This window comes from Ursus americanus, chromosome 12 (genome assembly GCF_024610735.1).
Source record: "Ursus americanus isolate L20-20 chromosome 12, mUrsAme1.1.p, whole genome shotgun sequence".
NCBI lineage: Eukaryota > Metazoa > Chordata > Mammalia > Carnivora > Ursidae > Ursus > Ursus americanus.
In genome coordinates this window covers 63,814,742-63,832,447 of record NC_142138.1, presented here as the reverse complement: position 1 = coordinate 63,832,447, position 17,706 = coordinate 63,814,742, and the positions used below count along the sequence as shown (strand labels likewise).

General features: G+C 52.3%; 1 protein-coding gene across 3 annotated transcripts in view; it reads left to right on the top strand.

Annotated features, from left to right (window-relative positions):
- Positions 1 to 17,706, top strand: part of IGSF3 (immunoglobulin superfamily member 3) — a 92,693-nt gene that overhangs the window by 51,789 nt on the left and 23,198 nt on the right. For 2 of the 3 annotated variants that reach the window (XM_045801421.2, XM_045801422.2), the window contains 6 exons: positions 245 to 622; positions 2,633 to 3,043; positions 8,059 to 8,448; positions 9,839 to 9,898; positions 12,346 to 12,747; positions 16,285 to 16,689. In XM_045801421.2, the coding sequence (XP_045657377.1) occupies positions 245 to 622; positions 2,633 to 3,043; positions 8,059 to 8,448; positions 9,839 to 9,898; positions 12,346 to 12,747; positions 16,285 to 16,689 (2,046 nt within the window). The remainder of the gene's footprint in view (positions 1 to 244; positions 623 to 2,632; positions 3,044 to 8,058; positions 8,449 to 9,838; positions 9,899 to 12,345; positions 12,748 to 16,284; positions 16,690 to 17,706) is intronic. The other variant, XM_045801423.2, reaches the window with a different exon arrangement.

Sequence of the window (17,706 nt, the reverse complement as noted above, 5' to 3'; positions counted from 1 at the left end):
CGGCCGTTGAATAAGTAACAGAACTGTGACTTTGCTCGGTCAGATTTCCATATATGCAAATTAGGGACAGAGCTTCACCGCAGAGTGTTTTAATTAATATTTATAAATCACAGAGCGCCTCAGAAAGGGCCAGTAAGCTATTTATATGATCATGTCATACAAATCACAAACCCTTTTGAAGATCGCTACCTACTCTGCATTTTGGTCTGAGAAGTAAGCATGCGTGTCCATGTGTCCCCCACAGGTGTAGTGCTGGCACAGCGACATGTCGCCGTCCAGGAAGGACCCCTGTACCGCACGGAGGGCTCCCACATCACCATCTGGTGCAACGTGAGCGGCTACCAGGGGCCTTCTGAGCAGAATTTCCAGTGGTCCATTTACCTGCCATCCGCCCCGGAGCGTGAGGTCCAAATCGTCAGCACCGTGGACTCTTCCTTCCCTTACGCCATCTACACCCAGCGGGTCCGTGGGGGGAAGATCTACGTGGAAAGAGTGCAGGGGAACTCAGCCTTGCTGCACATCACCGACCTCCAGGCCCGGGATGCCGGGGAGTATGAGTGCCACACGCCCAACACGGATGAGCGGTACTTTGGAAGTTACAGTGCCAAGATGAACCTCGTGGGTAAGGAGATGCCGGTTCCCATGGCCAGTGTCCCGCCCCAGTAAGTCCGCTCGGGCTACTATACCCAAATACCACAGCCTGGGCGGCTGAAACCACAAGCATTTATTTCTCACAGTTCTGGAGGCTAGAAGTCCGAGGTCAAGGTGGCGGGCATGGTTGGTTCCGGTGAGGGCCCTCTTCTGGGTTGCCAACTTTTCATTTCTCATTGTGTCCTCCCATGGAAAGGAAATGGGCGAGCTCACTCAGGTCCTTTTCCAAGAGCAGTAATCCCATTCATGAGGGCTCCCCTTCCATGACCTCATCGCCTCCCAGGGCCTCACCGCCTCCCAGGGCCTCACCTCCAAACACCATTGGGGTTGGGGGTGGGGCAGGGAGGAAGGATTAGGATTTACCATATGGATTGTGGGGGGAGGGGTGGAAATAAACATTGAGTCCAGATCACCGAGTCACTTCTTTTGTAGTGCAACTTTATTTGACTTGAAAAAATAACCCCAAAGCTACCCCAGATATCTTAGTGGCTAACCAGCAGCATGAGTGAACAAAGGTTCTGGGTTCACTTGTAAATAATAAAAGGCTGAGGCTAAAACCTATGAAGGATCGAGTGCAGATGTTAAGAATTCAGAGAAGTTAACTGACCCTATAGCTGGAGAAAGGGGATATGAAAACAGAAGGCAAGGACATCTGTGGTTGATCTGTCTGAAGAAATGACGAAGAGGGAGCCCATGACATCAGCTAGCAGAGAAGGAAACCGCTGGGCAGTGGAGGGGCTCTGAGACCCCTGGGGCGCTGCTGAATCAGGAAGCGAATGCACCTGAGGTTCCTTGCTCACACCGGGAGCCCATCCCTAGTTCCTTTGGGTACACGAGTAAGGAATTGTGCCCCAGCTGTCTCCCTTGGCCCTGGTACTCCCTGAATGACAGAGGGAGCTGGCGGGAGGGGAGGGGACAGATTTCAGTGTGGACGGCTGGCTGTGGGCCACCACGCTTGCTGACATGAAGGGTCAATGATATCAAGGCTGTTCTGTTTTTCTGCCCAAGTCTTAATTTCCAGTTTTTATTATCACAATTATGCTTGGAAATTATGACTTGAGCAGAAAAACAGAACAGCCTTGATATCGTTGACCCTCCACGTGGGTGAACATTGCAGCCGGGTGCTGCCCACACTGAAATCCCCCCTCCCCACCCACGACAAGTTTGCTTTTCCTTTATCTTGGTCTGCGTCCCATCAGGAGGCCTGAGAGACCCAGGCCTGAGACGATGCAGTGAGAAAACACAACCCTGGTTAGGACTGGTGTGTCCCCATCACACCCCATCAGGCTGAGAAGGGGGGTGTTTAGTCTCCAGAGTACAGGTCTGACCGAGGGACCATGGGGCAATGCCCTCACATGCCCGAACTAGGCTTCCTTCTGGCACGTACCACTCTGACACACACATTATAGGAAAATTCAACCTACCAGACCATCGAGGATGCTGTTGCTTTCCTCTACCAGAGATTTTTTTTTTTTTACAACATAGCCTTCCTGGAGCATTGCATTGCTGAAGTGGGGGGGGGGGGTATGGGGGGGCAATGAGAGGGGAGGAAGTCAGCAAGGTGCATAGACACGTAAAACTGCTACTTCTAGGAACTATTTCCTTTTGAAGATCGGTCAGAAGCCAAGTGAAAGTATCTTGAAACAGTACCAAAATGAACAACAAAATCTCATTTGGCCTAAAAGAGAACTCTTTTTTACACGGTGTTTTCAGGGAGTTCATTTACCATGGGGAAAGAAATAATGTCCCACGTGTTACCTAAGTGTTATTAAAATACCAAACAGGTAAGCGTAAGTGCCAAAAGAAAATTGCAGTCCAAATCCAAGCGGAAAACTTTTTCCTTCTGTTTCTGTGCCATCCAGGGTCGCCCGTGGCCTCACAGTGAGGGTGGAAGGCCCTGCGGGGTGGCTGGCTAGCCCTCTGCGAGGGTGATGTTCTGTGGCTTTTGTGACCCAGCTCCCGGGACGTTTCTGTGTTGCAGTGATCCCCGACACCCTGCAGACCACGGCCGTGCCCCAGACTCTGCACAAGGTGGAGCAGGACGCCCTGGAGCTCACGTGTGAGGTGGCCACGGAGACGTTCCAGCACAGCCACCTGTCTGTGGCCTGGCTCCGGCAACGAGGGGGCGAGAAGCCGGCAGAGGTCATCTCCCTGAGCCGCGATTTCGTGCTTCACTCCAGCAGCGAGTACGCCCAGAGGCAGAGCCTGGGGGAGGTGCGGCTGGACAAGCTGGGGAGCACCACCTTCCGCCTCACCGTCTTCCACCTGCAGCCCTCCGACCAGGGCGAGTTCTACTGTGAGGCTGCCGAGTGGATCCAGGACCCGGACGGCTCGTGGTACGCCATGACCCGAAAGCGTTCCGAGGGCACCGTGGTCAACGTCCAGCCCACGGGTCAGTCTCTGTCTTGTCCCCACTCTCTACCTGGTGGGGAGGGTTGTCCAACACTGGGAGGGTGTGCAGACTCCTCTGGTGACCTCTGAAAGTACTAGGAGTATAGGGGTAGCCTACCTAAGGTCTGACCTTCTAGTGAGTCTTGGAGAGGAGCAACCCAGACCGAATCCGGCTTACAGACACGGTTTCTTGGACCCACGTGGAATTTTATATTTGTTCTTGAATTACAAATTCATTTTACAAAATTGGGAGATTTCACATAAACCGTTTGTATCGGATGACTGGGTTCCCAGCAGCTGCCCCCTTTGATGACGTTGCCTGTTTCGGGGACCAGGCCTGTTTCATTTGTAGGAGACATTTGAGATTATGAGCCTTCCATCAGATGTATGAAATTACGATCTAGAGAACTTTTGGCTCAAATTATTATTTTTTATATTAGTACCATGTCTTCAGTGGTGTTTTATAATTTCCAAAATGCTCTATCACGTATTACTACAGGGTCCCTCAGAAGTTCTGCGAGGTCAGTCCGCGGTGGGACAGATGCCAGGGGGAGTTGCTTTATGGTGGGGCCCTGGAACAAGTCACAGGGTGGGTCGTTGAGGCCAGCCTGGCGAGTATCAGATTCTCCCATAAAGGCTTTCTCCCATGAAAGATCTAGAAAGGGGGTTCCCTGAGGATGCTGAGTGACGTGTTCATAGCTGGGGCGAGAAGATGGTGGCACAGTGTGCTGAGATCTTCCCTGACTCCTTGTATTATTCCCCCAACAATCTCCCACTGCCCCATGCCCCCGAGTCCAGCCATGCTCCAGATCAGAGCTGACTCCTGTCGCTGGCTGTCTTGGCCAGGCACGGGCAGACTCTCCATGAGCCTTCAGTGCCCTGGCTCTGGTCGTTGTGCCATCATCAAGGTGCAGTAAGTGGCCCGAGGAACCTGGTGAGAGGCTACAGTTGGAGGTGTGGTTTGTGGGAGATGAGTACGGGTGGGGTCTCCTCTTCAGGACCTGACCTTGACCTCACTGTCCCATTTGCTACATACAGTCAGGGGTGTTGGTCTTCTGCCACTTGTGCCTGTGTCCTTTTAGAGCAGCGCTTCCAGCCTACCTAACAGTACAGATTCCTGAATCAGGCTCCGGGGGTGGGGGTGGGGGCGGGGGGCCTGGGAAGCTGGATTTCCAGTAACGTCCCAGGTGATTCTTCCGCTGCCTACATTGTTCAGCACAGGTCTACAGGTAATAGGGCAGAAGAGATTCTTTGGACATCTGATGGGCTTTTATGAGAAGGATCGACTCCAGGAAAGAGAGCATTTTATCTGCTCTTGTCCGGCGCAGAGCAGTTAGCAGCTTCTAGATCTTCCAGTACTAAGACATCTGGGGAAGGCACTTCATTTCGTATGTATCCTTTCCCTTTCTGGATGGCTTTCAGATCAGCTTCAAAAGTCTGGACCAATTTTTGAATCTTAATGCTTTTAAATTAGGTGGCATCAGTTAATCTTCTTTATTTTAATCTTACCAATTTGGGATTAGGACTTTCTGAATTTGCCCAGCAAATGTGTTCAGACTAAGCCAGCAAAGGGAAAACTAGACACACACAAAAAGTTGATGACTCTACTGTGTGCCCCCGAGCTTTTCAGGTTCAATGGTTGCAGCCCCATCTTGGTCCTTCCCTTAATTCCTTTCAGTAAACACTCTGTAGGCCTCTGCTGCAGTGAAGGTCTGGCGAGAGCCATTGGGGATTCAAAGATGAACAGCTCTTGGGGCCTGCAGTCAGGGAAGGGGCAGCTGGGAAGGCCGGTGGCTACGTGGGGCGTGCTGCGGTCTGTGATGCTGCTGTGTGGACAGTGCCCTGGGGCACGGCGACTAGGAAGTGTTCTTGCAACCTGAGGTTTTCCCTGGATGGGGGAGAGAAGGCAAATCCAGGAAAACCAGTGCATTTGATAAGTCTGAAGCTTGAGGAGACCCATCAGAGGGACAAGCAAAAGGGCACAAAAATGTGTCCGATGTTCGGCCAGCAGAGAGGAGTGCAGTGTGGGTAGAGGTTGAGTCCCAGAAATGAGTGACAGGAGAAGAAGGAGAGGTGACCTGAGGCCCCACGTGCTGGAGTACGGAGCTTGGCCTTGACCCACTGTTTGCAAGCTGTCCTTCTTGGGATCTTAGGAGCCCCTTAGAGGTGCCTGCCAGGAGGTGCCAGAGGAAGGCATGCAAGTTCCCTCACTTGCCTCAACCAAAAGTTTTCTATATCGGGCAAGAAAAGATTTTGTATGAAGAAACTGCCCTTTCCTCTGCTCCCTCCAAGGATTGTTTGAAAATCACTGGTGCAGACACTTGGAGGGGGCAATAGAGATTTTAAAGCAAGTAGTGACACAATGATATCTGGGTTCTAGAAGGAAAAGACTGTGGAGACCAGCTGGAGGTTGATTAAACAGGTTGGTCCTGCTGTGGAGAGACCAGGTAGGAGAGAGCTATAAGGCCAGGGTGGGTCGGCGGCAGTGCCTGAAAAGCAGGCAGTGGGTGCTAGAGATGGAAGAATGGGGGACACCACCATGGAACGGGAATCCACCTCCTGGGCACCCTGAGGCCAGGGCTCTGGCTGATTCCTTGAATCGGGAGAGGGAGGAGGGGAAGGAAAGGTACCGAGAGCGTGCAAAGTCCTGCTTCAAAGCCTCTGCTTCCCCGTTGGTGGCAGCCCTGGTTGTCTTTTCTTCTGTTTTTGTCAGTTTGAGTCAGGACCCCATCCGGCATCACAGAGACGCTCAGTAGATAAAGCACTGTCTGTGCTGAACCTGGGAGGGATGAGGGCCCGGGGGAAGCCCGTGGGGTGGTAAATGCAAAAGGCCCAGGAGAACAGCAGCAGTAAGAGGTCAGAGGAGCAGGTTTCAGTGAGAAAGAGAGAGAAACCCAGTGGTCAGTCAAGCAAGAGGAAAAACAGGAAGGAAGGCATCATGGAACCCAAGGGAGGAGAGTGGGTCCAGACCGAAACCTGCTTAAGAGAAGCCTTTGGTGTGATTGCGGGGGTGGGGGGGGGGAGTCACTGGTGACATATTCGAAGTCAGCGGAGCGTGGGAGAAGGGCCAGAAGCCAAACTGCAGGGAGCTGAAGAGTGAGGGGGCATTGGAAAAAGCATAAATCAGTTTCTAGAGGTTTAATGGACTGGGTGTCATCACCAAGGACCAATTGCTGTACAGGAAGGAGGGGGTACGCTGTTAGGTCTTGTGTCTTCACTCTGGGAATGTGAAGGCTTCACCGAGCTGTGGGGATCGTCCCACCAGACTAGAAGAGTCTCTGGCTGCCATGAGTAGAAAGCCACAGCTGTAGCCAGCCTAACTCTAAGGAAATGGAAAGTTCGGAGGTCTCGAGCACCTGTTTGCATGTTTTCCATGCCATTTATGTGGAAGGGGTGCTTTTTTTTTTTTTTTTTTTTTTACATTGATGTCAAGTGACTATAATTGGGTTTCCCACAGAGCCACTGTCTGGCGGATAACACAGGCACAGTTCTTTGTGGGTGTGTTCCTCTAGGTAGAAGGTGCCAGAGCAAAACCCACTTTCAACTCCTGCCCTGGGAGTCGTTGAGTGGGGTTTGCTTTGTCGGGAATCTGGGGTTATAAAGGAAGGAGTTAATTTGCTGACGAGAATGGGTATTTGGAACAAGACACTGGGCCATGTGGGAGGGGAGGTGGTGGAGAGTCTGGAGAACAGGGAGATGCAAAGCCAAGCTTGGGCTGGAGAAGAGGATGTCGAAGCAGCATACTTGGGATTCCCGTGATATCTCAGGGAAATAGGATTTCTGTCTGCTTGAAGGGTGCGTAGGATAGGGGGACAAAAATGGGGCAAAGGTCTTCAAGATAGTGGTAGAGGCTTGGAAATGGCAGCATAAGGCAGGCAGTTGAGGTCAGAGCTAGCCAGTCTACAAGGAATTCAAACATACCTGGAATGTGATCTCCCCTCTTTAGAAGGACAGAGCTAGACCCGAAAGGAGGAGGGACCTAGCTCCAGCCCTCCTACCCAAAGCCCTGCAGTTCTATTTTCTCCAGTCCTCCATCCTTTGTCTTAGCCCCCATTTCTGCCTTGGGTGCCCGTGAGGGGTGGTCAGTGTCTCACTGTGTGCGGGATGCTGTTCGTGGCCATGAGCCCTTCTCTGACTACCCTCTCATCCTGGTCAGACAGCGAGTTCTCTGGAGGTTGCTTGGGTTCACTGACCATTTCAGTGGGCATTCACTTTCAGCAGAAGTTGATATCTTCCCTCTCCATCCTTCTTGAGATTTGATCTGACAGGTGGTGACTGGTGGAGAGACATTTGTTTTCACTTTGCCTGCAGAATTTTGTTAGAGATTGTCTTACCTGTGTCTTATTCCCAGTGTGCACATGGGGCTGGAGAACACATCTCAATTACATGTACATTTTTGAGTATTTGTTAGTATGGGGGTCAGCGCCTAGGCCACTGTGTCACTTTGTCTCTCGCATCTCAGTGGGGCGGGTCCTACCACATCTGCAGAAAATGTCCGTAGTCCTGTTGCTTCAGTGGAGTTCGGGAGTATAGGTCAGGGCTAGACTTGGGTAAGTGATGTCAGGAATGATGTTCCTTACTGACCTCTGGGGGTCTAGTCCAGGGCACCCCAGGCACCAGACAGAGCCCATTCAGTCTCAACTGGGATGACAAGCCCGTTAGACCGTCTGGGTCTATCAACCGGGATGACGAGCCCGTTAGACCGTCTGGGTCTATCAACCGGGATGACGAGCCCGTTAGACTGTCTGGGTCTATCAACCGGGATGACGAGCCCGTTAGACCGTCTGGGTCTAGCTACCTTGGAGTTTGCTCTGTGACGTTCAGGAGTTTCTCTGGTCCTCAGATCCGCTGGGCATGGGTTGGGTTTTTCTCCCAGGACAAGGGAGAGGGGGTGCCTTCCCCGTGGTTAGCACTACACCGAAGGCACAGGTGGTGGGAATTTGCTGACGCAGTTGGGATGGCCGGGGGCCCCCACATTCACCCGGAATGCATCCGTTTTGTTGTTTGTTTTCTTAGACAAAGAGTTCACCGTTCGGCTGGAAACGGACAAGCGGCTGTACACGGTGGGTGAACCGGTGGAGTTCAGATGCATCCTGGAGGCTCAGAACATTCCTGACCGTTACTTCGCCGTCTCCTGGGCCTTCAACAGCTCGCTCATTGCCAGCATGGGGCCCAACGCCGTGCCGGTGCTCAACAGTGAGTTCGCCCATCGGGAAGCCAGGGGCCAGCTGAAAGTGGCCAAAGAGAGCGACAGCGTCTTTGTGCTGAAGGTCTACCACCTCCGCCAGGAAGACAGCGGGAAGTACAACTGTCGTGTGACAGAGAGAGAGAAGACGGTCACCGGGGACTTCCTCGACAAGGAGAGCAAGCGGCCCAAGAACATCCCCATCATCGTCCTCCCCATCAGTAAGTAGAGAGATGTGCTGCCGTCTCCTGCTCCCCCTGGTCTGCTCTGGGGCTGGCATCACTTAAGGGAAGTCGGGGGGATGATGAGCTGTGTGGGGGGAGGGGAAGGCAGGGCTCGTGGCACTCAAGAGTTCAGTCAGCGCTGGCAGAGAAACCCGCTCATCTCTCTCCCTTCTCCAGCTCGCCTGCCCGTGCTCAGCCACCCCCCAGTTAGGCAGAGCACGGGGGTGTGTTTGCAGGCTGGAAGAGGCATCCCAGAGCTGACCATTAGCAACCCTCTGTTAACGCCAGCCGTGCCAGCTCCGCTTGGAGGGAAATCAGGACTCCAGGAATGGCTGTTTGCTCCCACGTGGGAACTAAGAGCCCAGGAGAAGAGGGTAGATGCCTACCTTGAAATCTCACTTACAGGGTTTGGTCTTTTATGGGAGGATTTTCCATCATAAAGCACGTTATTTAAAAGGATTTGCTGTCTGGGTTTTTGGGTATAAGGGTTGGCATTTCCCTAAGTGTCTCTTCCCTGTTGAAATTGCGCTTTCAAAAGTCAGTGGATGGGACCTCTCCTGTCTTCCTGGAGCAGAGCCTTCCTCTTAAAGCTTAGCTGGTTCCCAAGGCTCTGGGTGGGCTGCTGTCTCCATGGCAGCTGGCCTCGTCTGGGTGGGGAGCGGCTGTGGCTGGGAACTCGGGGCACCACCTGAGTTTGATCCTACGGTGTTTACTCATCCCCTAGTATCAGGATGTTATTAACCTTTCAATTCTCTCATAGTTCTGTTTTTAGTAAAAAGAGAATTACAGCTTACCATGCCTGATTTTAAATAAGGCAGTGACGTTTTTAAACTAACCTTTAACCTTTTCTCAACTGCTCAAACTGTTCTTTCCCTTAGCCTTGTAATGGTTCCCTCTACGTTTTGATTTACACTTTTACATTTTTAATATAGTTCTCCTCAAGCGAGAAGGAAAAAGTAGACATAGGGGTCTTGCCCCTCTTTTCTTTTCTCACCAACAGGATTCCTTTCTTCCGTACTTATTTATTTTTACAAATCTCTCACGCACACCTGATTATCTCGAAATTATTTTGTTTCTCAGACTTTTTTTTTCCCCTTGCAATGCCTCGCATGGTGCTTTGCATAGGGTAGGTGCCTGTGGAGTATTTGTAGAGTTGAAATTGTTGAATTGAATGCCCACTCTCTTGACTGTTTTCTGTCGGTTTGTGCTTGCCTTAACCACGGACTCTCTACTTTTAAATCTGCAACTAATCCCTCGTTGTTTTGTAAGGATCCAGTGAAGGGCAGCCACGCGGTTTACTCCCTATGTCTTTTGTACTAAGAGATTTCCCCCAACCCCTTCCAAGAACTTGTTTGATGACCTGTGGCCTGCTATATTGCTTTTCCAGCAGATAACTGGGTAGTTAAAGTCCCTCAGCACCACCAGATCCTGCCCCAAGGCCACTTGGGTAAGTCTACCAGAGTACAACGGTCACATCGGGAATGGTGATAATACCTCGAATTTTAATGGCGCTTTTCCTTCCAAGAGCCCAAGTGCTTCCGCATAGATCACCTCTTTCTCCGCTCCTATCCCTGAAATTCCTGTAGAGGCCCAAATCCTATCCACCCTCTGAACGAAGAAGCCGGAGCACTGTGCGGAGAAGTGGCCCAGGCAGTTCCGTTAGCGTGAGCGGTCGGGCGTGCGTGGCGCTAGGAACATTCGCTTCTCACTCCGGACCCACGGCGTAGCCTGTGCTGCACCACCCGCCTCCTGACTGGACATTTCACTGGCACCCACGCAGTCAGAGTCTCATTAGTCTGTCCTAGTTTTCACTTAATCCAGAGAATTTTAAATTGTCGGCTGCCTTTTTCTCAGGCCCGGGAACGCTTGGAACGGGTCTTAACAGGCCGTGCAGCCGCTGGGTTTGTATCTGCCTTTGCCTGGGCCGCCGGCCGGGTTTTTCTTTTCAGAGGTCCTCATCTGACCGTGCGGTTCTTCCAGGCTTGCTCGAGCCGCAGCCCCTCAAGCAGCAGCCCCCATCGTAACCCAGCCAGGGCTTCTGGAAGAGTCCACTGGGGTGACAGGAGGGAGTGGCAGGGACGCCCTGCACGGCATTTCTTCTGCTGGAGGCAAGCGAAGGGATTTTTATCCCTCGATGCGGAGTTGTCCTTTCGAGTCCCCACCTGGAATGATCATGCTGGGGCTGAGTATTTGACCTAAAGAGGAATTATTATTAATGAGGAGGATGATGAGAAATAATTACCTCCTCCAGTACTGTCAGTGTCATGACCCCGAGAAGAACTCTCAGCACCTCCATTTTGCACACGAGAAATGAAAGTGTGGAGAGGTTAAGGGAGAACCCCAAGATTACAGAGTTGGGAAGCAGTAAACCTGGGCCTAAAGCCCAGGGCTGCCTGCCTCCGAATCCATGCTTCTAGCCTCCTAGTGCTGTAGAGGGTAGCTAACCTGGAGCCTTCTCATCTCCATAAATCATCTTGGTACGGCTCCTGGGGAGGTTGCCCTCCTGGGAGAACTCCTCTTTCCCACCCTGTCCAGACCTATCTTTCCTGTGAAACAAGCCAGTCCACAATGGATAGCAGGCATCCTCACCATTGCACAAACTACCTGCTGGGGCTTGGTGCTCATCGTTGTCTGTTTCTGCCTGTGGGAGAAATACAGGGGAGAAGAGATCGATTCAAATGCATGGTTATGGGTGTCTGTGGGTCCCCCCCTCCGCAATTGGGTATTGATCTGGGATTTGATTTAATTGATTTTAAATTGTTGCATTTCATGCGGGTAGTACCTGAAAAATGGAAGCCGAGTTAGTTATGGTGCTTTGTATTCTTTAATACTTGTGGGTTTTTTTAAACTCGGTATAGACAATTACACAAAATAATGTATGCATAATTGAGGCAGATTCGAACATCCAGGGTGTTTATAAAACCAACAGTAACTGGGAATAGTAAACTTAATCATGATCACGGTGACCCCTTCTGGAAACCTCCTGTGTGCTAGGTGATTTGTATACATTGTCTTGTTTCCTTTTTAATCTTTAAAAAGTGCACAATATAAATACCACCGTCCCTATCTCACAGAAGAAGGCACGTAGAGTTGAAATAATTCGATTGAGTGACTTCATAGAGCTAAGTGAGGAGCAGAGGAGCAAAGGGAGTGGATCCTTAGCCCGAACTGTGATTGGCAGGAGGTGTTAAGGTCAAAGCAGTGGCACCAGGCCTGAATGTGGGCGGCAGGATGGAGAGCAGGTGGCCTTGGTCTGTTCCTCTGCGTTAATGACGAGGCTGAGAGCTTACTCCCCACCCGTCTGTGAGACGAGGCGCCTGCTCCGTTATTACCCACAGCCAAGCAAGCTCATGTTTACCTTCCAAGTACGTCCCATCACTTCTGTGCTGCTTGCTAATAACGTTGTCCTGGAGGGCTCTCATGGCACGTTATGGACGTCCCGCGTTTATTTGACGGCGCAGGCACTGAATGAGAGGAAGATTGAGGTGAAGTAGAATTCCTGAGTCACTCAGCTTAGTGAAACTCCTCCTGAGTTGACAAATCTTTGAACCCCAGTGGAACAGATTCCCTGATAAATGCCTTTATGCCCCAAGTGTATGGTCATCGTGTTGTGTTTCTTAGGTTCTGATTCAGTGTCAGGTCTTAGACCCTCCTTATCCCACACATTATCCTGGTACCCAGCAAAGGGCCTCCAAGGTTATGCATCTTAAAATCCTGGGGAGCAATGCCCAGAACCAGCCAGGGCTTGCGGCAGCTAGTGTCAGAGGGCTTTTATCCTCCAGGGGAATGGCACCTGCGTAGCCTGACCTCTGCACCCGTCCTCCTTTTACGTCCGCGGGGAGGGTGCAGGAGAGGCCAGCAAGCCCCAGCGTGGCCCTCTCTCCCTCTTCCCAGAGAGCAGCATCTCCGTGGAGGTGGCCAGCAACGCCAGCGTCATCCTGGAGGGTGAGAACCTGCACTTCTCCTGCAGCATCCGCACGGCGGGCCGGCCGCAGGGCCGCTTCTCCGTCATCTGGCAGCTCGTGGACCGGCAGAACCGCCGTAGCAACATCATGTGGCTGGACCGGGATGGCACCGTACAGCCAGGCGCGTCCTACTGGGAGCGCAGCAGCTTTGGGGGCGTCCAGATGGAGCAGGTGCAGCCCAACTCGTTCAGCCTGGGCATCTTCAACAGCAGGAAGGAGGACGAGGGCCAGTACGAATGCCACGTGACTGAATGGGTGCGGGCCGTGGACGGCGAATGGCAGATCGTCGGGGAGCGCCGGGCCAGCACCCCCATCTCCATCACGGCTCTCGGTAAGTAGGCATCTGGCGGTCTTTCTTTTCTTTTCTTCTTTTTTTTCTTTTTTAAGATTTTATTTATTTATTTATTTGAGAGAGAGAGAGAGAACAGAGAGGGAGAAGCAGACTCCCTGCTGAGCAGAGAGCCCAACGTGGGGCTCAGTCCCAGGACCCTCAGATCATGACCTGAGCCAAAGACAGACACTTTACCGACTGAGCCACCCAGGTGCTCCAACATCCAGCAGTCTTGCTATGGGGAGACTGCTCCCACGTCAATAACCTTACCCCGACTTTTATCAGAGTTCTGGCAGGAAACGGATGGCACCTTCCCAAGGGCTTAATTGAAGGGACTGTTACTGAGGTGCAGGTAGGGTTGACGGGGCCAGTGGTGCACAGCGGGGCCCTGGGGACTGGTGGCAGCTGGGGGCACTCACTATTCCTGGGTCTGTGTGGTAGGAGTGAAGTTCGAAGAACTCTGGCCAAGGGATTGAGGCCACCCAGCAGGAGCGGTAGCCCTGGGGTGGGAACGTGGCCACTGCCAAAACTGCCCCCCGCCAGCAAGGCCTCTCTCGCCTGCCCCCAGGCTCTCTTGCCCTGCAGCCCAGGGGCTCGGCCCCCTTCAAAAGGCCAGAGCAGGGCAGACAAGGGTAGAAAATCCCCTTTTGCCATTTATTTAGCATTTACTATGTTCCTGGCTGAGTCTAAGCACTAAAGCTTAATTGTCCCTTTGAATTTTCACCTAGCCAAGAGCTAAACCCGATTTTACAAGGAAACTGAGTGAGAAGGGTTAACTCATTTGCCCAGGGCCACAGCTTTTAAATGACAGACCCACAGTCGGACCAGGGAAGCCAGGAGTCTCTCAATTTTTTTTTTCAAAGCCTGTGCTTTTATCTCTTCCTCTATAAGGCACCTCCTTAGGAAAGCCACTTCCTCATTAGCAAGAAATTAAAAGATACCTTGAGATTTGCTAAAACCAGAGAATTAGATTTGCTTGTCACAGGGCAGTTAAGGAGGGTTCTATCAATGTCTGTCTGCCTAATATAATCGGTATATTAAATTGTCAAAGGCCAGCCTGCTACTTGTTGTCTTGTCAGGTTTTCCTGTTTATCAGGACAGCTGTGACATCAGTTGTGCTCAGTGGCTCTGGGTCCCACTTCCTGGGACCACGTGGCCCACTGTCCTCCATCCTCATAGGTAGAGCTGGTGGCGCGTTCGGACCCAGCCCAGTGAAGATGGCAGCCTGGCTGGTTTTGCCCTCAACAGACTACTCTATCCTCCCCACCCAAGATTAGAATTACAATTTTTTTTTCTAAAAGCTTAATCCCCAAGATTGACCTGCTTCTTGCAGTCATTGTATTGCTTAGATTTCCATCTGTGGGAACTTCGTCCAGTGGTTGAGTTTGCCGACTGGCTCCATCAGCATCAGTGTGGACCTGGGGCAATGGCACCTGTAAGGAAACATCTGGCTGTCCGGTCACGGGCATTTTCCCCACACCATGAGGTCAGGGACATCCAAGGAGTGGTTAGGATGTGCTCGTCAGGAGTGCTGCTCTAGAGGTCACCTCACAGACTCCGCTAATCCCCTGAGATTTTTCCCTCTCGCCATATGTCTGTGGTTCCCCCAGTCAGGGTCACAGGGGCTCTGACCTGGGATGCCGGGGCTTGGTTCCGCTTCCCTATTCTCTACCTCCGGGGCGCCTCTGGCCAAAGCCATAATCAGGGCGGCCCAAGGGGGTGGGGCAGGGAAAGGGAAGGGTGCCGTGCTGGGGTCAGGTGGCCTGTCAGTCTAGATAGTGACCCACTCGAGTTTTCATGTTGGTGCAGTTAGGTAGGGCTCGCTCTCAGCAGGTGCCCCTGCCAGATAACAGGTGGGTACGTCCTCTAGCTGCCCCTGGGCCACTGTGACCAGTTCGAGTAAGCCGGGTGCTCCGTGCACGGTGATCATGGTGTGTGCTCTGTCAAGCCTAGACAGAGTCGCTTGCTTGGAGAAGCTCTCATTCCTTCAGGTGTTGAGGCCAGGAACCCTGGTGTGTGTCCTCTCCCAGAGGTCCTATGTTCCGCCACCCTCGGGGCAACATACTGTACGCAGGGGCACAAGTGACCATCACAGCCACTTCAGGCGTAAGTGTGGGTCTCTGAGTCTTAACTTTTTTTTTTTAAGGGTACATAAAGATAGCTTATGAAATCTGAATTGAAGATCCAGAGTTTTTAGCAAATTATGTCAGCCTATTTTCTAACTTAATCTCTCCACATAATGCCAAAAGATTAATTCTGTGCCTGGTCTTTCACCCATGGAATTTAAAGTACTTTCCTTTGTGTGTATTTTGTTTCTTTGGCAAGTGACATATCCAACAAAATATGGCATGTGCCAGGTACTATCCCATGCCAAGTATGTTGCACATAGCAACTCATTTCATCCTCATAAGGACCCATTTTACGGATGGGGAAATAGAGGCAGAGAGAAATGAAGTAATTTGCTCAACATCACACAACTAGAAAGTGTCACAGTCGGGCATCTGGCTCAGGGGTCTGTGCCTTTAACCACGTCCCTGGGGTAACACCACCTGATAAGAGCCCTGACTGCCACCGACTAGCAGCTTGTCCGTGGGCAGTTCATTTAGGCTCTCCACGCCTCTTCCTCGTCCATAAGAAACGGATGGTGCGCCTTCTTGTCCTACAAGGTCATTTTGAGGATTCGGTGAAGTGTGGCGGAAGAACAGCAGTTGGCACGCCTGCCACACGGTGCTCAGTAAATGCTGGCTGTTCCCAGTTTTATGACCATAACCAATGCATTACTATTAAGCAGCGTTTCAAGGTGAAGGACCTCAGATCACCCCCACTGAGCAGTTGGTATCAGGGATTAGTCTGCTGCCCGTCCATAAGGAGTCTTGAGAGCCACATAGCCTACTGTGACTGCAGAAGCCCACGTCACCCCAGGTCCCCACCTGCTCAAGGTCAGACCACCTGCCGTGGCTCCCTCACTGCCCATCTCCCCTGGATTTCACAAGGAAAGTAGAAAGAAGACGGGTGAGCAAGCCTCCGCTGCCCAGCCCAGGGAAGGTGGGACATGTCCTCCATCTGCCTCCCCTGTTCAAGCCCCAGTGCGCTGCAGACCAGACAGAGGAGGCGTCGGGGCTGGAAGCTGTGTCCACCGTGCAGGCAATGAATGAAGTTGCCCTGGGGGCTTTTTTTTCTCCTGTTTTAGCATGGAGATCCTAAGATCTCCAAGATTTCTGGAATGGCTCTGCCCGCATGACCTCAGTCCCTGGGAGGGGACTGTTGAGAGGCAGGTCGACATGAAGGTTTCATTGGAAAGGATTTGCTTAGTGCTGCTCAGGGAGAATTGCCTCTGGCCTCTATGTGTGGGGTCTTGCGATCTTTTGGGCTGGTGCTTCAACGTGAGAGATAAAGTAACACTGGCCTGGGCAGCAGGAGAGACCCAGAGCCTTGGCTCTGCTCCGCTAGCTTTCCCAACAGCCGCATCACTGTGGCACACTGCCCTGGGAAAGCCAGCTGTCTCCCCTAGCCGGAGTCTCTCTGCTCTCTCTCCAGAAATGGGCTTCGCGGTCACAGCAATCTCCCGCACGCCGGGGGTGACCTACAGCGACTCCTTCGACCTGCAGTGTATCATCAAGCCCCATTACCCTGCCCGGGTCCCCGTGTCAGTGACGTGGCGGTTCCAGCCGGTAGGCACCCTCGAGTTCCATGACCTGGTGACCTTCACCCGGGACGGAGGGGTCCAGTGGGGGGACAGGTCCTCCAGCTTCCGAACCCGAACGGCCATCGAGAAGGCCGAGTCAAGCAACAACGTGCGTCTGAGCATCAGCCGGGCCAGTGACACGGAGGCGGGCAAATACCAGTGCGTGGCTGAGCTGTGGCGGAGGAATTACAACAACACCTGGACGCGGCTGGCCGAGCGGACCTCCAACCTTCTGGAGATCAGGGTGCTGCAGCCAGGTCAGGGGCTCGGGGGGGGGGGGGTGTCGCGGGTGCTTGCCCCTGGGTGCCAGCCACGCGGGGAGGGAGGGGGTGCACATCGAACCCTCAGCAGGGCTGCTGTCACGTCCCAGCTTTGTAGGTGGAGAAATTTCAAATCTTCAGGTGGCCGCGAGATTGCCATTCGCTGGTCTAACTGGTCAGTGGCTGACATCTTACTGTATTTGTTTCCTCCTCTGGTTGGTTCGTGTCATTGGTTTTGAACCATTCGAGGGTCAGTGGTAGGGGTCAGGTCTCCTGCTCCTCAGTACTTCAGTGGGTGCCTCCTGAGAACAAGGACACTCTCCTGTCCAACGAGGACACTGCCGTCAGGCCCAGGAATTCAACACAATTGTGGGGTGTTACCAGCATTTCCCTCATTGTCCCTATAATATCCTGTATAGTTTTTCTTCTTTTTTTCTTCCAAACCAGGATCCAATCAGGGATTACAAACCACTTTTAGTTGTCATGTCTTTTTAGACTCTGTCTCTTTACTTAATGTCATCTCCTATAATCCTTGCAACAACAGCGTGGAGGAAGGACCGTGGTCCCCTGTTGGCAGATAAGGAATGTTGAACGTGAGAGGGAACGTGAGAGGCACTGACTGAGTATATCTCCTTGTGGCAGGTGCTTAGGCTCGCTGGTTTTATGAGAATTTCACAACAAGCCCAGGAAAGATTCCATGACTAGGCCAGGATCACATAACTGGTAAAGGGTGGAGCCAGGGTTTGAAACCTTGTGTGTCTTTCTCCCATGCCATTTCCCGACCCTGGCTCTGGCTTCCCACACTGCACTTGAATGAATTCCCTTCCCCTCTGGAGGCAGGGTCCCTCACAGCAGTCGGTAAGGCCACACTAATTTGGGAAGCCTCCGTGGGGGTGGGGGAGGCGGGACACTCTGCAGTCGTTCCTTCATTGGACCCTTTTCCTAATGCACGGGAGGGGGTACGTACATGTGCTTTTATGGTGTCCCCAGTGTCTGTCCCCTCTCCTGCTTGGT